The 23,333-nt window shown below is 41.4% G+C and overlaps 2 protein-coding genes across 15 annotated transcripts in view; one reads left to right on the forward strand and one right to left on the reverse strand.

The window, feature by feature from the left end:
* Positions 1-5,895, forward strand: part of ADNP (activity dependent neuroprotector homeobox) — a 46,612-nt gene extending 40,717 nt beyond the window's left edge. For all 11 annotated transcript variants that reach the window (XM_075012251.1, XM_075012246.1, XM_075012249.1 and 8 more), the window contains one exon: positions 1,696-5,895. In XM_075012251.1, the coding sequence (XP_074868352.1) occupies positions 1,696-4,827 (3,132 nt within the window). In that variant the 3' untranslated portion in view covers positions 4,828-5,895. The remainder of the gene's footprint in view (positions 1-1,695) is intronic.
* The window catches only part of BCAS4 (breast carcinoma amplified sequence 4), a 130,751-nt gene that overhangs the window by 31,176 nt on the left and 76,242 nt on the right, over positions 1-23,333 (reverse strand). For 2 of the 4 annotated variants that reach the window (XR_012647957.1, XM_075012256.1), the window contains exon 5: positions 20,771-20,848. Coding sequence is in view for 1 of the 4 variants with exons in the window: in XM_075012256.1 (XP_074868357.1) it covers positions 20,771-20,848 (78 nt within the window). In the remaining 3 variants the exon portion in view is untranslated. Of the gene's footprint in view, positions 1-18,350; positions 18,571-20,770; positions 20,849-22,669; positions 22,776-23,333 lie in introns of all 4 variants that reach the window. The other 2 variants (XR_012647956.1, XR_012647958.1) reach the window with 2 other exon arrangements.

The following is a 23,333-nucleotide window of genomic DNA, read 5'->3' on the forward strand; positions in this document are numbered from 1 at the left end:
GAATTGACTTTAAGTTAAGTAGGTTTGAACAAAGCTAGGAGAAATGGAAGAGGATGCAACTCATGTTAACTTCTGTCTTTCTCCAAGTAAACAAACCCCTTCACTTTGAGTATAAGTGGAGGAAAAATGACAAGGTGAAAATTCCACTTAGGAATTCAGGTGGCATAGGTCTCGGGTACTGCTCACCCATGGAAATGGGATGCTTATATTTGGTGACTCACTGGTCTGTTATTTTGTATAACCAAAGTTCCTTTATCACTATGCCCCTGACATTGCATTAGTATGTCCTCCTTGTTTCTATCATATACTCAGCAGTAGGATCTGTCATAGCAAAGCAAACTCCTCTTAATTCTGGGGCCTCTTTCCTGCTATGGCCAGTATTGAGTCTTCAGGAGGTGGCCCAAAATACACACAGATTGCATGTTCACCTGTACAGAGGGGTACAGTTAATTCATTAACTTCAGGTGATCAACTTGCAAAGCCATGGATGTTTGTTTATAGTTATCGCAGTTTTTCATGTTTTATATTGAGTGTTGTTATTTTGAAATACTAGGCTTGAAAGATGGATGTGAATAGCATATAGTTTAATTTTAGATTGAAATGTAACAGCTGATGCTGAATCAGCAACCCCTTGAAATTTGCTACAATTTAGGGAGAGTCAGGAGGCTACGAGAAGCACTATGAAAGAACTAGGTATTACGTAAAAAAGCAGAATTTTTCAAACGCCTTTTTTTTCCTCATCCATAGTGAATTTTGAAAAATTTACAACTTTGTATGGTCAGCAGAAAAAGTTAGTTGCTTGAAGCTTTACTTTCCAACTAGCGTTGATAAGATGATTAGATATCTAAACATTACAATTAAATAATGCCCTTTGGCCTTATTTATGTTTATGAAGTGTATGGCTTTTGCTTCATGACAAAAAGTCACCATATAACTCCACATATCCTCTCCCCACATTGTTGTTTTAATTTTGCCCTAATTAATGTTGCTTTAATCTGTGTGGAAACAAGACTGGCGCTGAATTGCTCAATTCTGCTCTAATCTCAGAAATAAGATACTATAACGTAAAAAGAGGCACTAGTCTTGTGTGGCATTAACACTGGAAGAGGCAATTAAACTATTTATTTCAAAATTATTACACCAATTTAGAAAGATTTTAGAGGCATTGTTAAAATTAAGTGTTGCTAATGACTGAATTAAAGCACATTGAAAGATACTTTGTGAAAAAGTTCAATTTGAAGTGACTTTTTTGGCCTGAAAGCCTCATTCTGTGAGGCTGCCAACTACTAATACATTGCAGTTATAACAGCCACATCCACGTCTTCTGGAAAAAACCTGTTGGTAAACTCTGCTGCATGCAACCTGACAGAGAGCATTGTTTCCATTTCTGACTAAGAAAGAGGGATATTTTTATGAATTAACCTTAATCATGACACATTGGTCTGTGCTTTCTAAGTGACCTCTAAATTGGCAGTTTTCATTTACATGTGCAGTCTGGTAATTAAACTTCTGATTACCTGATTTGCAGGCCAAAAAAAGTGAATGCAAATCAACAGCAGAGTTAAAGCTGTTGTGGCCCACTGTGATGGTCTCTGAGACTTACTGAAATTTCAGATTGTCCGTGTTGCTTAGAGCAAAATGTCTTGTTAAAATATGGTTTTGATATCTAGTTTTTGTTTTGTTCTTTGTTTTAAGGACTATCGGACAAAACCCTTTTGCTGCAGTGCATGTCCATTTTCGTCGAAGTTCTTTTCAGCCTATAAAAGTCACTTCCGGAATGTTCATAGTGAAGACTTTGAAAATAGGATCCTTCTTAATTGTCCCTACTGTACTTTCAATGCGGACAAAAAGACTTTGGAAACGCACATTAAAATATTTCATGCTCCAAATGCCAATACACCGAGTGGAGGCATCAGCACTTTTAAAGATAAAAACAAACATGATAGCCTTAAACCTAAGCAGGCTGACAGTGTAGAACAAGCTGTTTATTACTGTAAGAAGTGCACTTACCGAGATCCTCTATATGAAATAGTTAGAAAGCACATTTACAGGGAACATTTTCAGCATGTTGCTGCACCTTACGTAGCAAAGGCAGGTGAAAAGTCGCTCAATGGTGCAGTTCCCCTAAGTTCCAGTACCCGAGAGGAGGGTAGTATTCACTGCAAACGATGCCTTTTTATGCCGAAATCATATGAAGCTTTAGTACAGCATGTTATTGAAGACCATGAACGTATAGGATATCAGGTTACAGCAATGATAGGGCACACTAATGTAGTGGTTCCAAGATCTAAACCTTTGATGCTAATAGCTCCAAAACCCCAGGATAAAAAGCCTATGGGGCTTCCTCAAAGGATGGGTCCCCTTTCCCCTGGAAATGTCCGGTCTCTTTCATCACAGCAGATGATGAATCGACTCACTATACCAAAGCCTACATTAAATTCTGCAGGAGTGAATATGATGTCAAATGTTCATCTACAACAGAACAATTATGGAGTTAAATCAGTACCACCAAGTTATGTTGGACAGCCAGGTGGAAGGCTAAACTTAAGTGGTAATAGCCCAGTTTCTATTCCGCAACAGTCTCAAACAATGAAACAGTTTTCACCAAGTGGAAATGGAAGGCCTTACACTCTTGGAGGGGATCAGAGATCACAAGCTCCAGCAAGGTATTCTCTTCAGTCGGCCAATTCATCTTCTCTTTCATCATCCCAGTTGAAACAAACCTCGTTATCCCAGTCTCAGGCAGCATCAAGAATATTAGGTCAGTCTGGCTCAAAGCCTCCTGTGCCTGCTACAGGCCCTTCTGCTGTCAATACTTCATCAACACAAAAGTGGAAAATATGTACAATCTGTAATGAGCTGTTTCCTGAAAATGTGTACAGTGTTCACTTTGAAAAGGAGCACAAGGCTGAAAAGGTGCCTGCAGTAGCTAACTATATAATGAAAATACACAATTTCACTAGCAAATGTTTATACTGTAATCGCTATCTACCCACTGATACGTTGCTTAATCATATGTTAATCCATGGACTGTCTTGTCCATACTGCCGTTCAACCTTCAATGATGTTGAAAAGATGGCTGCTCATATGCGAATGGTTCATGTTGATGAAGAAATGGGACCTAAAACTGATTCTACTTTAACCTTTGACTTGACATTGCAGCAGGGTAGTCACACTAACATACATCTACTTGTAACCACCTACAATCTGAGAGATGCTCCTGCTGAATCGGTAGCTTATCATGCTCAGAATACTCCTCCTGTTCCTCCAAAACCACAGCCTAAAACCCAGGAGAAGGCAGATATACCTGTGAAAAGTTCTCCTCAAGCAGCAGTCCCCTACAAAAAAGATGTGGGTAAAACACTCTGCCCTCTCTGCTTCTCAATCCTGAAAGGACCGATATCTGATGCACTTGCACATCACTTACGAGAGAGACATCAAGTTATTCAAACAGTTCATCCAGTTGAGAAAAAGCTAACATATAAATGCATTCATTGTCTTGGTGTATATACCAGTAATATGACTGCTTCAACTATAACGCTACATCTTGTTCACTGCAGAGGGGTTGGGAAGACCCAAAATGGCCAAGACAAAACTAATGCTCCATCTCGGCTTAATCAGTCTCCAGCTGTAGCACCTGTGAAACGTACTTATGAACACATGGAATTCTCTCTGATGAAGAAAAGAAAAATGGATGATGATGACTCACCATCTGCCTTTGAAGAGAAGCCTGAAGAACCTGTAATTTTAGCATTGGACCCCAAAGGTCATGAAGACGATTCTTATGAAGCCAGAAAAACATTTCTTACAAAATATTTCAATAAGCAACCTTATCCCACTAGGAGAGAAATCGAAAAGTTGGCTGCTAGTTTATGGCTATGGAAATCAGATATTGCTTCACATTTTAGCAATAAAAGAAAGAAATGTGTTAGAGATTGTGAAAAGTACAAGCCTGGTGTGCTGCTTGGTTTTAACATGAAAGAATTAAACAAAGTTAAACATGAAATGGATTTTGATGCAGAATGGCTGTTTGAAAATCATGATGAAAAGAATTCCAGAGTCAATGCTAGTAAAACTGCTGACAAAAAAATAAACCTAGAAAAAGATGATGAAAGTTCTTCAGACAGCTACGAAAATATAGAAGAGGAATCTAATGAAAGCAATAGTCTGTTTGGTCAATCAATTTCAGATGTTGGTCGTAAAATCTCTATTGATAGCATAATAGAGAATCCAGAAGACAGCATATCCAAGGAGACTCCTGATGAAAATGCCTTACAGTCTCTGGAGAAATCAGACCAAAAGCAGGAGGAAGGCTCAAAATATGATGTGATTCACTCTGCCAAGGAGCCAGTTAAATTGGTAGATGATGCCTCGGATAGTGAAGGTGATCAAGATGATGCTGCTGAATGGAAGGATGGAGCTTCTCACTCTGAAAGTGGATCTGGCTCTCAACGAGTTTCTGACTTTGAAGATAACACATCGGAAGTGAAACCAGAAGCTTGGACAGATGAATCATCCCAGAGTGAAGATGCTGCTAATAGTAAACCAGCTGTAGAAATAAAAGGGGTTGCATCTGAAAGTGATGAAGAGCAATCAAAATGGAAGAATAGTTCCTATGGAAAAGTAGAAGAATTTTGGTCTAAGGACCAGTCACAATGGAAAAATGCATCAGGAATTGAGGAGAGCTTGTCAAATCAGCAGATGGAATGGCAGAATAGCACAATTGACAGCGAAGATGGAGACCAGTTTGACAGTGTGACTGATGGTGTAGCAGAACCAATGCATAGCAGCTTAACTGGTGTAGAGTTGAGTAGCCAGCAAGCATAAGCTGCTCATTTCAGAAGCATCAGTAAATGTGCTCCAATCTATAACTGTCTAAATACTTTCATTTCAATATGACTGCTAAGCTTAATTCTAACTGGTACTGCCTTTGAGTGCTAGGTCACCTGGCTAGTGGTCAATATGGCCACTCTTATTCCAGTGGTTATTTCTAAGTATGCTGTTGGCTAATTTTGCTTGAGAATACCTGCTGCGATGAGCACAGTAACTTAATGTGAAAACAGATAAGCTGGCGGCTCCAGAATGCACACAGAGAAAAGCAGAGGTTTACTTTATCTGCATTTTCAACATTTATTTCACTCTTGGATATGTTCAGTTGTATGTCTTTTTAAACATTACCCTTTTTCACATGGTAGTATAGGGCCAACATGTGCTACCAGTTCAATGTGTATAGTAGACTATGGGGAAATTGATTTTTTTCATGTATCATTCTGAATAGTTGAAATGTATATTTGTACAGTCTTTTAGACCTATTCAAGTGAAGCTTATGAAATTGTTCTTGTGTACCCATCATAGATTTGTTTCTCTTTTTTAGTGTTGCCCTGCTGTGTAATAAATGCTGTATCTAGTTTATCTAGCAAAGGCTTGAAACTGCTATAGTATGAATTTTGACAGACTTAGTTTTTGCACATAACCTTGTACAATCTCAAAACAGAGGCCAGCAACATAAAGATTATATCTGGACTCTATTGTATTATAGAATTTTCTTGTTCTGAATATCCTTGACATTACAACTGATGACAAATGTATTTCAGAGCCATTTTCTGAAATCTTTTAAGCTAAAAAGAAAAAAAATCAAATGCAAGAAACAAGTTTGCAGCTACTAATTTTGACACCTTTTAGATATGTATAAAAGTGTATTGTGTTGAAGCAGCATACAGAAATAAAAATGCTGCATTTTGGATATTTAGTTTTATCTTTAGTTAACACCAACAAGGTGTTGTATTCATTTATACCATCTAATATATGACACACTGTTGTAGTATGTATAATTTTGTGATCTTTATTTCCCTTTGTATTCTTCATTTAAGCATCTAAATAAATTGCTGTATTGTGCTTAATGTAAACATTTGCTTTATTACTAGTGCCGTAATACTGTTTGTTAAATTGTGCTTCATTACATTGACCCCTGTAGAAAGAAGCCTTGGGGATTTGCTATGGCAAGTTTGTTGTGATGCTGTTGTTCCAGATCTACAGAGTGCTTTTGGGAAAATTTAAAACATTTTCTATTTATGATCAACTTAACCAGTAAGTTGAGAGCTCCCACCTTCCTCTGTTGTTTACTATTAGGAACAGTAGCATAGAAGTAGGCTTGCATTGCCTCATTGATTTCATAAACTATAGGAGGTAAAGGCACCTCCACATTTATGATTTTTCATCTTTGCTTCTTAGTAATTAAGTTAAAGTTCAAGTATACTGGAAGAATCTTTTCTACCGAGAATCTTTCAGACCTTTTTGTGAGGCATCCGGTATCTTTTACTGGAAGGATGGGTTGGTAGTGGGGACGATGCTGATGACTTAAAACACAGACCTTTCTGACACATGGAACACGCATCTGGAAAAATGCAGCTGTTCTTTTGTTTTTCAGAAATGGAATAAATCCCATGTACAAACAGCACAGTTAATATTAATCATTTTGATTGGAGGGGTTCAAACCAGTTTTTCAGCCAGATGGCAAAAACTAACAAGGATTTGCCTTTTGTCCTGGATTTCCATTAAAGTGATTTTTCCTTGAAGAAAAATCAGTATCCCCATAGCAAGACTTTTTCAAATAAGAGCAAATGAAATACTTTTAGCAGATCAATCTATATAATATGTTGTGGTTTTAAATTTCTTACATATTTTCAGGATTCTCTTGCTGAGTTTGATGTTAGTGAGAAGGGTTTGTTCAAGGTATATGTGCAGACATTTACAACCAGTTGTAGATAGGTGAAAGTTGCTTAGCATGGGGTAAGGTATGCCAAGGAAAAAAGTCATTATTGCTTTACTAATAGCTTAACCCAGGAGCGAGCAAACTTTTTACATTGGGCCCCATTTTTCATCCCTGCAGTTGTCAGGGGCCCCCCCAACTGGTCTGATGTAATCCAAACAAGAGAAATTTGTTATGTTCTTATGGAAAAAAAACAAAACAAAAAAGCATGTAGTATGTATGAAGTATGTTGAGGTAAAAACTATATTAATTGGTATGTAAATGTGAATACACATACATAAAACAGTAACATATTCAACATTTTAATGAGATGGATGAGCCTGAGACCCAGCAGCTGATTGTGCTGCACTCCCCACCCCATTATGAAATGTCATGCCCCCCAAGTGACACATCCCTGGGTTAACCTATCCACTCTTTTTCTGTGTGGAAACTTTTCACAGTATTGTAACTGAAGAAAGTAGTTTCAAATCACCATTTTGAAATGGTACTAAGCTTTGAAATCATCTTGAGTAGAAACCTGTGTATATCTACATAGTAAACAGATGTAGAAAAAGATGTGCAATGAGTAAGTGACCCATGCAAGCCTAAGCTGAAAGTATTAATATGATCAATGTGTTTTAAAATGTATTATACTCCTCCCCCAATTTTTGGTCTTATTGACTTCTTAATAAAACTCCTGTGACTGACACAGGTTCAGCTGATCCTGGCTTGCAGGGATATAAAATGGCAATGTAGATGGTTTGGCTGAGACTGGAGGCCCAGATGTCTGCAGTGCAGTTTTGTAGCCCCACAACGCAAGTACAACAACCCTGAGTCACCTATACTTTTAGTGCAGGGCAGACATCCTTTTAATGTTTCAGAGTGAGTTTTCACATGCGTTGATTAATAAAGTAGAATTGACTGTTTAAAAACAAAGACTCTTGATTGGACAATGGGTTGGTGTAGGTTTTCTCATTTTCTCTTCACCTTCCAAAGGACACTGTACATAAGAGGCTGCAGGTATGTCTATGCTCACCAGCTCCTGCAGTATAGGTATTTTTAAAGACAGTAGACTGGATATTTTGTTCATTTTAAATAGGATGAGCACCTCTTCTGAGTTTCATATTCTCTTCAGTTGGTTTTAGACAGGTTCCGTGGTACTAGTGCCATTCCCCAGCAATAGTAGAAGTCAGTAATGTATCATAAATAGTGATGCAGTCTTTGACTGATTCATCTTTCATGTATGATTGTAAGCGTATATCCATTTAAGTCAAAATTTGTAGTTCACGTGGCTTGAAGGAAAACGGGACAATCCAGGGAACTATAGACCAGTCAGCCTTACCTCAGTCCCTTGGAAAATCATGGATGGGATCACCAAGGAATCCATTTTGACGCACTTGGAAGAGAAGAGAGTGATCCAGAGTGGTCAACATGGATTCATCAAGGGCAAGTCATGCCTGACCAATCTGACGAGCTTCTATGATGAGGTAACTGGCTCTGTGGACATGGGGAAGTCAATGGATGTTATATACTTTGACTTGAGCAAAGTCTTTTATAGTTTCCCACAACACTCTTGCCCATAAGTTAAGGATGTAGGGATTGGATACATGGAATGTAAGATGGATAGAAAGCTGGCTAGATGGTTGGGCTCAATGAGTAGTGATCGGTCCATGTCTAATTGGCAGTCAGTTTCAAGTGGAGTGCCCCAAGGATCGGTTCTAGGGCCATTATTGTCCAACATCTCCATTAATGACCTGGATTAGGGAGGGGATTGCACCCTCAGCAAATTTGCAGATGACAGTAAACTAGGGGGAGAAGTCGATACATTGGAGTGTAGGGATAGGGTCCAGACTGACCTAGATAAATTGGAGGATTGGGCCAAAAGAAATCTGATGAGGTTCAACAAGGACAAGTGCAGAGTCCTGCACTTGGAACGGAAGAATCTCAAGCATTGTTACAGACTGGGTGCCGACTGGCTAAGGAGCAGTGCAGCAGAAAAGGACCTGGGGATTACAGTGGATGAGAGGCTGGATATGAGTCAACAGTGTGCCCTTGTAGCCAAGAAGACTCATGGCATTTTGGGGTACATCAGAAGAAGCGTTTCCAGCAGATCTAGAGAAGTTGTTATTCCCCTCTATCGGGCACTGGTGAGGCCTCATCTGGAGCATTGTGTTCAGTTCTGGGCCCCTCCAATGTAGAAAGGATTTGGATGAATTTGAGCAGGTTTAGCAGAGGGCAACAAAAATGCTTAGGGGGCTAGACCACATAACCTATGAGGAGAGGCAGTGAGGGACTTGGGTTTATTTAATTTGCAGAAGAGAAGAGGTGAGAAGTGATTTGATAGTAGCTTTCAACTTCTTTAAGAGTCGGGGGGCACTAAAGAGGATGGAGAGGGACTCAGTAGTGATGGATAGCAGAACAAAGAGCAATGGTCTGAAGTTACAGAGGGAGAGATGTAGGTTGGATATTAGGAAAAACTATTTCACCAGGAGGGTGATGAAGCACTGGAATGCTTTACCTAGAGAGGTGGTGGAATCTCCATCCCTAGAAGCTTGTAAGTCCCAGCTTGAAAAAGTCCTGACTGGGATGATTTATTTAGGGTTGATCCTGCTTTAGGCAGGGGCTGGACTAGATGACCTCCTAAGGTCCCTTTCAGTCCTCGGATTTTATGATTCCATGAAGGCCTGAGGCAGCCTCCACATCTGAATTGCCATTTCTAGACATCCAAGTCTGACCACAAATACGAAATATTTGGAATTGTTCCATCTGCAGAAAGTTCTGTGTAGCATTGCTGACTTTTTGTAGAGATTACACACCTTTATTCAAAAGTATATGACTTGAGTTTTCAAAAAGGAAAGAGTAATGATTTCTTAGCTTTTTCAGAGAAAGAGTCATTCCAATGCTCTGTAATCAAACTGTTTAGTCAGAGAAGAGGAGAAACCTAAAGGCTACTCTGAAGGTATCAGAAGACAATTGAAGCTGACCTTAAGCTTTGTTTTTTCTTTACAAGGTATTACTCAACTTCGGGGAATCTGGAAGCAGAAGGAAATGGTCCAGTAAAATGAATATTGGAGAGCAGTGTTCAAAATGGACTTAATTCTACTTAGAGCTAGCAAACCAAGCTTAAAAAAATGTAAATGCTTTCAGAGTGGAGAAGAATGTTACTAACATTACAGTTTTGCTTGCAGAGCAGCCATGTTGGAAGGCTAAAAGTGAACTATGCCTACTGGGATCCCTGTAAGGAAGGGGGAAGAGAGTAGGCTACCTCTACACTACAGCAGGAATCAGCTCTCTGAGATCCAGCGGCAGTCAAATTAACAGGTCTGATGAAGACCTGCCAAATTAACTGCAGATGGCTCTGCAGTTGACCCCTGTACTCTACCCCGACAAGAGGAGTAAAGTAAGTCATGGGAAATCCATAGACAGCCCCTTCACCTTGTAGTATGGCCCCCACAACAATGTGACCAAAGGCATCTCAGCACGAGTTGTTATTCACATAGCTGTTACTGCGTACCTTAGATCCGCTTCCTGTGGTAGTGTAAAAATAGGCTTTTTATCAATGTGTCCATAAATCTGACCTAGCTTTATCCCATCAGAGAGGTTCGTACAGACCCCTAAGACACTTCTCCAAAGGATCAACCTAAACATCGTTAGTTTTGATACTTAAATTGGCTAAGCTTATTTTTCCCTAAAAATTCCATGTTTTGATACAATTTAAGAAATGTCTGTGCTGATGTACTATACTACTGACTGCAAAAAGAAGAGGTCGTCTGATAATGAGGCCGTATAATTTGGAATCTAAAGAGCAGGTACAACTCCTTAAGTTTACTTTTGACCATTACTTGTCCTTTTGCAGATGCATAATTTTGTAATGAAAAAAAAACTTGTGCATTTTGGGCACTCACATTTTGTTTGGCCCTATTTTAATATTCCACTCTAACTGTATTCATTTACGTCTAATAATTGTCATTTTTTGAAGACCTCTGTATGAGGCACTGACATATATTGAGTCCGCATAAAAACTGCACTGAGGACATGCTATACAAAATTAGTTTTTAACTTCCTCTCCCTGGAGTTTGGTTTCAGTAAGTTTGTTGGCTGTAACTGGACCATTCTTTCCAGCAGGGAAGTGTGGGCTACGGGGCTTTGCTTAAGTGTCTTACATTCCTGCATGGCACACTTCTTTTTCCTTTGAATTGTGCATTAACTCTTAAGTATCTTTCCAGTTTCACAAGTGCAAAAAGACAGTTAATTATCTGTTCTTTAACTGGTCTTCTCCAAGATGTGTTGCTCATGTCCACTCCAAGTTGGGTGTGTGTGGATGCAGGCCCAGTCGCTGGAAGTTTTTTGCCCTAGCCAGTAGCCAGAGGGTCGGTGCAGTGCCCACTGGAGTGGTGCTGATCTGGTGACCAATATATGCACTGCTCAACACCCCGCCCCCCACCTCAGTTCCTTTATGCCGGCTACTCCAACAGTGGGGAAGGCGTGAGGGTTTTGGAATGGACACAAGCAACATATCTCAAAGAATACCAGTTACAGAACAGGTAACTGTCTTTTCTATTTCGAGTGATTGCTTATGTCCATTCCAAGTTGGATGAATACGAGCCAATGCCTAGGAGGTGAGGTCGGAGCCCCGTACGGACTGTAGGACAGCCCTTCCCCTTGCAGCATCTTCCTGTGTGTGCTGTGTCAAAGTGTAATGTGCTGTAAACATATGAATTGAGGACTAGGTGGCTGCCATACAGATGTCCTGGATAGGCACCTGAGCCAAATGCGCCACAGACGACGCCTGCACTCTTGTGGAGTGTGCCCTATCTGGAGGGAAAGGAACCCCTGTGAGTTTGTAACACTCCTTGATGCATGTCACTATCCAGGAGGAAATCTGCCGGGAGGAGACTGGAAAGTCCTTCAGCATGTCAGCAACTGCCACAAAGACTTGCTGCGTTCTTCTAAAGGGCCTAGTTCTATCCATATAGAAGGCCAGCGCCCATCTAACATCCAAGGTATGTAAACCTTGCTCCCTCAGGGAGGCATAGGTTAAAATATTTGGGTAAAATACCAGTAGGGAAATGTCTTGGTTAACATGAAACGTGGAGACCACCTTAGGTAAAAACACGGGGTGAGGTCTCAGCCTAACCTTACCCTTGTGAAACACTGTGTACAAGGAGTCCACTGAAAGTGCCCTCAACTCAGACACCCTCCTGGCTGAGGTGAGTGCCAGCAAAAACGCTGTTCTGTAACTCAGCAACAGCAGGGAGCAGGTAGCCAGGGGTTCAAATGGGGCCCCCATAAGTTTAGGTAACACCAAATTGAGATCCCATGGGGGCAGTGGTGCCCAAACCTAGGGCTTGATTCTTACTAAACCTTTCAGAAACCTTTTGACTATGAGGTCTGAGAAGACAGAAGATGGTCCACGACCCGGGTGAAAGGCTCAGATAGCAGCTAAGTGCACCCTAACTGAGGAGAGGGACAAGCCCTCCTGTACTAGACCCTATGAGTAATCTGAAATCAACAGGATGGGGGCTTGCGAGGGAGCTAGCCCTCTGTGAAACACCCGCACCGAAAATCTTTTCCACTTCACCAAATAAGTCAGGGTTTTCTACTATTTAACAATACTTCCTTTATGGGATCCGAACAGGCCTGCTCCTGGTCCCTCAACCGCAGAGTATCCATGTTGTGAGGTGCAGTGACTGGAGATTGGGAGGTTGCAGTCTCCCCTCTTGCTTCATCAGCAGGTCTGGCCGGATCAGCAACATTATCAGCTTGCAGATTGACATGTACAGGAGGATCAAGTACTAGTGCTGACGGGCCCATGCCGGTGCCACCAAGATGATCGGTGCCCTTTCTGAGTGAATCTTGAGGAGGGCCCTGTGGAACTAGCGAATCGGAGGAAACGCATCCATCAGCCTTCCCGACCATGGGACACTGAAGGTGTCTGCCCAGAACCCTGGGCTCTGATTGCGATAGGAGCAAAAGGTCCCACATTTTGCATTGAGGTGGGAGGCGAACAGGTCCACCTGGGGATACCCCCACTTCCAGAAAATAGAATGAGTGACTTCTGGTTTGAGAGACCACTCGTGATCCATATAGGACCTGCTAAGTTGGTCTGCCAATGAATTGTGCGCACCTGGCAGGTAAAGGGCCTGCAGCACGATGATGTGCTGTATGCAGAAGTCCGAGAGCATCATGGCCTCATGACAAGGGAGAGGAGCGTATGCGTGCACACACCGCACACACACACACCCCACTCCCCGCCCCCCCGCCCCGTTTGTGGATATAGTACATTGCTGTTGCGTTGGCTGTACTGACCGATAACGAAATGTCCCGTCAGATTGGCCTTGAAAGTCACATGTTAGTCTGATGGCCCTGAGCTCCCTTACGTTTATGTGGAGCCAAAGGTCCAACACACTCCAAAGAGCCTGGGTTTGTAACTGACCCAGGAGCGCTCCCCACCTCTGGTCCAAAGCGTTCATTACTAGGGAAAGTTAGGGCTGCTGAGGGGCAAAAGGGACTCCTGTGAGGACGATCCCCTGGTCCAACCACCAGTGCAGGGTCAACAAAGTCAGTGTCAGCACCTTAACCACCAAGTCTAAACTGTGTCTTACAGGGCAATACACTGATGACAGCCATAGCTATAGAGGGTGCATCCTTAACTTGGCATGCTGTATCAGAAAGGGGCACGCTGCCTTGTGACCCAGCAAACACAGGCAGCACCTGGCCATTGTGGGAACTGCCAAGATGTGTCAGATGATGGCCCCCATAGCCCTGACCCTGTTGTCCGGCAGGAATGCCCTGGCACACCTGGTGTCCAGGCATGCCCTACAAATTCTACTGACTGAGACGGGACCAACATTGACTTTGCCTTGTTGATCAAGAGACTGAGGCTTACAATGGTTTGATGGATCAACTGTATATGTTGAATCATCTGTTCCCTGAAATGACCCTTTACTAGCCAGTCATCTGGTTACAGAAACAGCTGCACCCCCTTGCCTGCATAGGTGCACAGCTACTACTACTATGCATTTGGTGAAGACCCTTGGAGCTGCAGACAGACTGAAAGGCAGGACTCTGCACTGATGATGGTTCCCATCTGCCATGAACCTGAGAAACCTCCTGTGAGGAGGGTAGATTGAAATACGGAAATACACATCTTGTAAGTCGAGAACCGTGAACCAATCCCCCTGCTCTAGCATTGAGAGTGTGAGACCCAGGGATAGCATACAAAGTTTTATCTCTTTTCATGAACTCGTTGAGACCTCTTATGTCCAGGATGGGTCTCAAGCCCCCATTTGGTTCTGGAATTAGGAATAAAACCCCTATCCTCTGAACCTGTAAGGAACATCTTCTATGGCCCCAGAACCCAGCAGGGATTGCACTTCCTGCTGTAACAGGATCTCGTGAGAGGGGTCTCTGAAAAGGGACAGGGAAGGGGGATTCAAAGAGAACTGAATAGTGTATCCCCTGTCCACCAGACCCACTGGTCTGTGGTGATGCTGCACCACGTATGGCAAAGGGCATAGGCAAAACAAAAAAAAATGGGTATGCTGGAGTGGTCAAGATTGACTCGACACTCCCAACCATGACATCAAACTGAGGCTTGGGTCTCTGTGGGCCATCGTGGTGGTCCTGAGGTCATTGGCCTGAATGATGCCTGCCTGTCCTGTTCCACCTTCTACTGCCGTCTCTTTGTGGCTGCAGAAACTCTTTGCTGAGGATGGGGGTTAAAATGCCTGTATTGGTTGGCAGGTGCATGCAGGCCCAAGGAGCAGAGGGTGGCCCTAGTCTTTCAGACTATGCAGTCTTATCTGCCTTATCTGGAAATAGGGTAGGACCATCAACGGGGAGGTTCAGGATCATCTGCTGGACCACATGAGGCAGGCCGGAAACCTGGAACCAAGCCCCCGCACATTGCCACTCTGGAGGCCATAACTCTCGGGGCAGCATCCGCAGCATCCAGTGCTGCCTGCAGGGCTGCCCTTGAAATCAGTTTGTTCACCACCAACATAGCTGTGAAGTTCTGCTTGGCTTCAGGTGGCACCATCTCAGAGAAGAGAGTGCTGACTGTATTATAAACATACCTGCTAACCAGAGCCTGCTGGTTAGCAATTCTTAATTGCAGCCCTCCCATTGAACAGACCTTTCTTCCATAGAGGTCCAAGCATATAAGGTACCTGAAACTGGCCCACACTCCTCTGAGTCAGCACCAGCACCGAATATGGTGTCAGTGCCGTCATCGACCTGAGCACAGAGGTTGGTGCCGGTGTTACATCCATGAGTCTCGATCACTCCGTTTCAGTGCTACAGCACCTGTCCTCCATAGATGGCAAAGGACCCAATGCAGTCATCTGTAGAAGTCCTTGTGTCGCTCAAAATGCCTCCGGCATTGAGGGCAAGTCCAGTGCCTGGGGACTCCCACTCCGCACCGGCTTCACCATACGCGCCTCCTGGCCTTCGCAGTGCGCACCAGATCCTTGAACTTGAGGCTGCCCCACTTGCTTTGACCTGGGCGAGTGATGCCTCTCATGCCTTGTCCTCTTCATCTGTGCCGGAGATTGACTCCTATGGCACTGAGAAGGCGACAGTGCCTGTACCTGCTCTTGGTGCCAGAAGTCCTTAGGCAGCGCCATGGTTGATGGCGCCAGTGCACTTTGCACCGGGGAGGCTCCGCTCCTGCTGGAGACTCTTGAAGCTTAAGAGCCATCTCCATTAAAAGGACTCTAAGGCATTGGGCCCTGTCTTTCAAAGTTCTGGGCTTAAAGGCCTTACAAATTGGACAGCGATCACACAAACGTCCTTCCCCCAAGCAAATCAAGCAGGCTGAATGGCTGTCACTTTTGGGTATACATTTGCCACATTTTGAACACGTCTTAAAGCCTGGGGAGCCAAGCATTTCCTGGTGCCGAGGGGGACAGAAAGCCCTGCCTCAGTTATTAGTTAAAACACTGGCTATCAAATACTAAAACTATTTACACTACAATAGGGTACTAGCTAAAGAATTCAGCAGAGAGAGCGAGAATTCCAATGACCGGCAGCATGGCAAGAAGGAACTGAGCAGGTGGGGGGATTGGGGGGCAGTACGTACAGTGGTCACCATACTGACCCTATGGCTACTGGCTAGGGGAAAAAGCTTCCGGCAACTGGGCATGCGCTGGTGCACATTCAACTTGGAATGGACATCAGCAATCAATCGAAGAACTTAATTTGTATGTGGTGTTTGAAATATATATGCACTGCAGTTTAACCGGCTATTAATACTGCTGAAAGCTTAAACAAAATGCAATGCTCACATTCATGGTGATCTTTGGCTTTTCATTTATTCAGAGATTTAAGATTTCATTTGTTGGAAATTAATTTTCTGGACCGTATTTCTATAGTATGCATAATAGTTTCTTGGCAATATGATGTATTGTAAAACCCACTTCAGTACTTTTTTTCATGCTAAAAACTAATGACTTGCTGATGGTGTACATAGTTGGGTAGTATTCTACTCATGCTTAAAGTGTATCTGTCACTTGCAATTCCCAAAGCAGTTAAACTTCGAGAATGGAAATATTTTAGAAGCCCCACTATTGTTCAAAGTGCAGCATATTACAGGGGTGACTGGAAAGTTATTTTAAATATTTTACCTACTGTTTACTTGTAATACCCAAATCAGAGACATCTCTTCTGTTTATTGTGTGCACTTGATAAACTTAGACTGAAGTGCTAACAGGACAGAATAAACTGTTACTGTTTTCCCAGTTCATGAAGGTCCTGCACACAGCAGCAGGGTACAGTCTTTTTTACAAAAAAAAAAAGAAAAAAAAAAGTGATAATTTTCTCTTTGAATAACATGGCAAACCTAAAGGCACATTCAGGACTTAACTTCTGACTGATATTTGGTAAATTAAATGTTTTCTTTGAAATAGAAGGACCAAATCTTAGTCCCATTAAATTAGTGGAAAGCATGTCTTTGATTGGAGGGTTGGAGACAAGAATTTGGCGTGATGAAATAGAATAAGAACAGCCTTAATGCTAAACCATTACTTGGCAGGAGAAGTATGTAAGTATCAGTATAAGCTGGGTGGAAAAGAAATAATGACTTACCTTGAGGTTTACAGCTTGTCTGCCTAGGAAGACAGTGTACTTTAAACTGACACCCTACTTTATTCTGCACTAGCTATTCTCTACAAACTCCCTGTGGCGACAGGCACTTGTTCCCCTCTAAGAGATCCTTTGTGTAATTTGGCTTAAGCACACAAAAGGCCTCTTAGCGGGGAATAAGTATGTCCATCCACAGAGTGCGCAGAATAAACTAGGGTGTACATTTAAAGTACAATAACTATTGTTTACTAATATCCCATATAGACAAACTCTTATGCTGAGTAACAGGACACTACTGCAAAGAGGTCTTTATGACCTGCCAACGATATCTTGCTAACAAGCGTGCACTAAAATGAAAAGGGAGAGTAACTATCTTAAAGCTTGCATTCCTACTGTCATCTTTGTACAAAACTTGTTACTTACCATAGCCTACAAAATTGGCCAAATTCTAGCAATCAGGCATCTTATTTTTCCATTACAGCAGTAAATAATAGCTATGATTGGCATTTGAAAGACAAATTTTATATACCATGGATGTTGGGAATTATTAAACTGTAATTGTAATAGCTAATTGAATTACATTGCTTGACCTTTTACATTTTGAAGCAGAGCATAGGTATTTGTATATCCTCTTACAGCAAACATCTTCAACATTACTCCTTGTCATAAGATTTAAAAGGCAATATATTTAAGGTAACTTGGATTTTTTTTTCCCCAGCTGTGTTTATGGCATAACTTAATGTTTGAACATTTAGTATGTCAGAAAGCTACAGAATGCACATTATGTTAATATTTACAAAAAAAAAATAGACCAGACTTAGGCTTGGTCTACACTAGGAAGGTATGTCGATTGCAGATATGCAATTCTAGCTACAGCAATTGTGTAGCTAAAATCATCTTATCTGCAATCAACTTACCTGGCCACCCTCACTGAGGAAGGCTGATGGGAGAGTTTCTCTTGTTACCTCCCTTACTCCTTGTGATAGCAAGGAGTACAGAAGTCCACTGCTGTCCATATCAGACACGTGAAATCGTGCCTCAGAAGATTGACCCAGAATGGGTTGATTGGGCAATGTAGACATAGCCTCAGTCAAAGCTGTAATCTTATCTAAAAATTACAGTAGAGATGGGCTTTGGGATATAATGCACATTGCTTTTCTGTTTTTATCCAAGCATCAGTCTTATTAATTACAAATTAGGGCTGCTGATTAATCTTTAACATATGCAATTAACTCAAAGTTAATCACACTATTTAAATAGAATACAAATACTGCAGTGCTTTTTCATATCTTTAAGTCTTATAAAAGTACAACTTACAAACGCAGAACTTGTTACAAAACAATGTGAAACATTAGAGCCTATAAATCCACTCTGTCCTACTTCTTGTTCATTCATTTGCAACAAACAAGTTTGTTCACATTTACAGGAGATAATGCTGCCTGCTTCTATTTACAGTATCACCTGAAAGTGGGAATAGGTATTCACATGGCACTTCATCGCTGCCATTTTATTTACATACCAGATATGCCAGGTGTTTGTATGTTTCCTGATTCAGCCATTGTTCCATAAGATATGCTTCCATGCTGATGATGCTTGTTTAAAATCATTGTGACTAAACTCAAGAGAGATTGTATGTCTCCTGCTTTGTTTTGCCCGCATTCTTCCTTGTATTTCACATTATAGCAGTCTTGGATGATCTAGCCCGTCCTGTTCATTTTAGAAATACTTTCACTGCAGATCTGACAAAATGCAAAGAAAGTAGCAGTGTGAGATTTGTAAAGATAGCAGCAGCACTCAACCCAAGGTTTAAGACTATGAAATGCAGACTTCCACCAGTAGCATTTTACTGATATGATGAAAATGAACATGTGGGGGTGTGCTCCACATTGGATTGCAGTTGAGCAGAACCTGTTATCAGCATGTTCTCAATGTCATTATATAGAAGAAGTGGGCAGCATTATGTCCTGCAAATTTGAACAAACTTGTTTGTCTGAGCAATTGGCTGAATAAGTAACAGCACTAAGTGGACCTGTAGGCTCTAAAGCATTACATTAGTTTTAAAATTCAGGTTTTTTGTACATAATTCTACATTTGTAAGTTTAACTTTCACAATAGAGATTGCATCTAATACTTCAGTGAATTGAAAAATATGTTTTTTACAATGCAAATATCATAAAAAAAAGTGAGCACTGTATACATACTCTGTGTTGTAACTGAAATCAATTATTTCAAAATGTAGAAAACATCAATATAATTATGGTATTCTATTCAACAGCAGTATTAATTATGATTAATTTTATTAAACACTTGACACGTACTCTGTGGTTTGGAAGTGCCAGCATAGGAACTGGATAAATCCTATACAACATATCAAGGTTTGATCTACACTAGGAAAGTAAGCTGATTTCAGATAAGTCAATTCTAGCTACACAGTTGCTGTAGCTAGAATTGCCTATTTGAAATCTACTTACCTTGCCATCCTCATTGAGAAAGGTGGATGGGACAGTTACTCCCCTCGACCTCCCTTATTCCTTGTGATAGCAAGGAGTACAGGGATCTACTGCCAACTCCTGAAAGGTCAATTTCTAGTGTCCCTACCACACACACAAATTCAAACCTCAGAAGATTAACCCTGAAGGGGTTGATCTTCAAGCTAATGTAGATGTGGCCTTAGAGCTATTGACTTTTATTGCGTAACACTTAGTCCGTTTGGATAGGTTCTGCAGTACTGTTAACATCTCATCACTAGTTCCACTAACAAACAGAGTAGTGAGGTGACAAACATACTCCCACCCAGTAGCAGTGGTGTTGATTGATCGGATGCGGGTAGTTTCATTTGTATTGCAAGTCCATATTTACATATGACTTACATTGAACCTGTCCTCTTATTTCACAAATTTGTTCAGATACTAGACCTAATATTTGCTGTAGCCAGATTCCTGTAGTTCACTTTCTTCACACCTCCTGCACTTCACAGATAGGTAACTTACAAATGATCAGAACTGACAAATCTGATACATTCCTTGTCCTCTCCCCAGTGAGGTTGTCTACAGAATTGGCTGTCCTAAATTTCTAACCATCTATTTGAGCATACGCCAGTCACAAAACACACTTTCCAACCAAATGCTTATATTTAGTTTGAGTAGACTTAGGTTAGGAGAAAAGAGGGAAAAAAAACCTAGAGAAGATGGCAGACTTTTTGCCCTGGCTGAGTAGGAGCTCCATTATAAAACTCCACATCAAATGGACCACAGGAACTTTGCAGAAATTTATTTACACCATTTAGGATACATTACACAAAAGAGCTTTTGAGGTTGATCCTATTTTCAATGAAAGTCTCAGCCATGTCTAGCTTACTGAATTTCCAAAATTGTGCCACACTGATTTGAGATTTACCTTGTAAATTCAAAACAATGGGAGGATACTGATATGAAATATCACAAAGACTATATGGATAATATCTACAATGCAACAATTATATCAAGTGTGGGAGATACAAATATGTGGAAGTTTTAATGTGCTATACATAACAGTAAACTGCAATCTTATCTTGTGTATATAGAGGTCTATATGACGAATATGAACAAATTGATTTCTAAAATGTCAGTGTAGATTCATTTATATATATTTTCAGTGATAGCATAAAACAGCTCCATACTTCATTTATTCTGAACTATATTTACATTTCTTCCCCATGCACATTGTTTAAGGATTAGGATCCCTTTAAAATGGGTGTGCTAACTGCATCTATAATACACCCCATAGTCCACTTCTTTCCCTTTGCTGCTATACATTTAGGTCTTAGCAGAATTCTCACATTTTTTTTTTACAGGCAGAACAAAATATGAATCATAAAAACAAGTCAGAGAAATATTTCAAGCAATGTTTCCTTTAAAAGCTGCTTATACGATACTAGAGGCTGTGATACTTTGTACCTACATGGTTCACAGGAAAATAGTCTTCAGTTTTGTAGAGTTCAGGTAGATTGTATGTATGCTGTGTTGCCGGAATGTGCTTCTGAAATAAGAACAGTGGAGAAACATTAACTTACGGTTGAAGAGAATTCCATTAGTAATATGTTTAGATGGGCGTAAGTGGGATATTGCTATTTTTTAGCATTCTTACATACGCATCAGAGTGCATGTTCTGCACCTAACAGAAGAACATCCTGCCTCTCTCACACAATGCCTGGGAAAAGACGAGAACTTAAAGTGGCCTCTTGAAATGTCTATCCCTCTATCAGAGAAAAGGGGGAAGGAGTAAGAAGGCATGGCCTGAACTGGTACAGCTCTTAGAGGAAAAAGTGGGTCTTTAAGGTGTGATAGGACTGCTTGTTTTTCTGGAGAAGTTGGATGTCTTGGGTATGTCTGTGGCAACAACTCTTAGCACTGAGTCTCAGCATATAAGTGAGCTGATTTGAGCTCATGGGGATATCAAACTGCAGAATAGGCTTTGGGATAGGACTTGTAAGCTGGGTTCTGTGACTAAGTAGGAGGAGAGGAGGGTTTCAGAGCCTAGGCTCCAGTCCAAACCTGAACATATACAATACAATTTCATAGCCTTGCAAACCCCAGTCAGTTGACCCAGACCAGACATGACTGTGCCAGGAGTCTTTTATTGCAGTGCAGCTCTACTCCTTGAAAGCACATCTGAATTTGATCCCACATCTTCTTTTGTGTCTATTGGTATTAAAACAATATAAGAATGACCATAGTGGGTCAGACTAAATATCCATCACAGTATCCTCTCTGGGGTCCCAGAGGGAATGAACAGAACAGGTAGTCCTCAAACGATCCATCTCATATTGCCCATTCCCAGCTTGGGACACCAGGACAGAAAATGCATTAGGATTTTTTTCCACATTTCCCCACCAGAACTATCTGAATTTCAACAGTTCATTCTCAAACCTTTAAGATGATCCTTATAGGTTCTGTTATTAGGAATACTCAGTTTACATTCCTCTCCAGATCATGGTAGAGACTGATGCCTAGCATTAGGAAGCTCTTAACACTGTGTTTTGGGCAAATCATTGTCAGTGCAGTTTTGGTCAAGCTTCCTAGCTTTCATATCTTAGGGAGTTAACGAGCCATTAATGCAACATATTTCAGAGTCTCCTTGTCTAAAAATGTGCATGCAGGTTTCTGTCTTCCCAAAATGGCCATTTCTAGTGAATTTCCTCCTTTACTCAAAGCCATCATCTTGCAGTTACTTGTATCTTCATTAGTCTTTTCACTGTTCTACCAAACAGGCCATTTAAAGACATTCAAAAGCATTCTAAATGTAAACTCTCATATCCAACATTTTATTATCCAGAACTCTCAAAAAACAGCATTCTAACCATAAGCAAATTTTAGTTACATTTTCCATAGGTACAGTATAGTGAAAGTAAACACACTAAGTTTACAGTGAACAATATTACTGTTGGTAAATAAAGTACACTCATCCCTCATTAAACGAGTACTTTGAGTACTCGCTTAAATGAGGGGGACACATACCTCCCCTAGTACACTCAAGGAGTGAACCTCCCCTGCTAATATGAGACTTACTCCCTCCCCAGGTCTCCAACCTGCTGCAGCCTGACCCCCCCCCCCCCAGCTGGCCTCGCAGACACCAAACTGCCGAAACCTAACCCCACCGCTGGCCCTGCACACCACAACTGCTGAAATTTAAACCACCTGCCAGCCCCACACACTGGAACTGCTGAAATGTAAACCCCCTGCCAGCCCCATGCACCCAAACCGGTGAAACCTAAACTTCCCACGCACCCTCCCTCCCACTCATGTCCCCAAACTGCCCCTAGCCTTTAATCCCCCTCAACCCCACCCCAGGTTCACTTACCTTTCAAAATCAGCTCCATCTGCTGCCACTCTGAGCGCTTGGAACCAATCAGAGACTTTTACAAGTATTTTAGTAGGAATTTAGTGTCCCTCTTACGAGTTTTCACCTACGAGCAGAAAGTGAGGAACCAATTGCGCTCGTATAGTGAGGGATGAGTACTCTGCATGCATTTTTGCTTCTTAATATCTAACCTTGTTTTTTAGTGTTATACATGGCTAAGTACACCTCTCTACTATCCAGAATATTTGAATATCTGGCAGCGTCCCAGTCCCAGGGCTGCCGGATATGAAATCATTTACTCTAATATGCATGAATAGTTAATTTCCACAGTTCTCTACTGCTTCTTATCTTGACTATTTTAAGTCCCTGTCTTGCCATCTCTTGCAATCTGGAGTAATTTTCAGGGCGCCAAAAAGCTGTGAGCAGACCGCATTGCCACAGTGCATGTTCCATATCTGCCATCAAACGGAAATACTTACTCCACTCATACCATTACGTATGTCCATTTTTTCAATTATTTAACTCTCAGAAATCAATGGGCGTTGGCTATGTAAATATCCTGAAAAGAACTGGTTCTTGGGAGCCCAAATGTCTCTGAAGGTCAATAGGTCTTAAGGTTTTAAAAATCTTACCCCAGAACTAAGCAAGGGTACAAAATGAACAT

The sequence above is a fragment of the Carettochelys insculpta genome, chromosome 17, assembly GCF_033958435.1.
Source record: "Carettochelys insculpta isolate YL-2023 chromosome 17, ASM3395843v1, whole genome shotgun sequence".
In the NCBI taxonomy this organism is placed as follows: Eukaryota; Metazoa; Chordata; order Testudines; family Carettochelyidae; genus Carettochelys; species Carettochelys insculpta.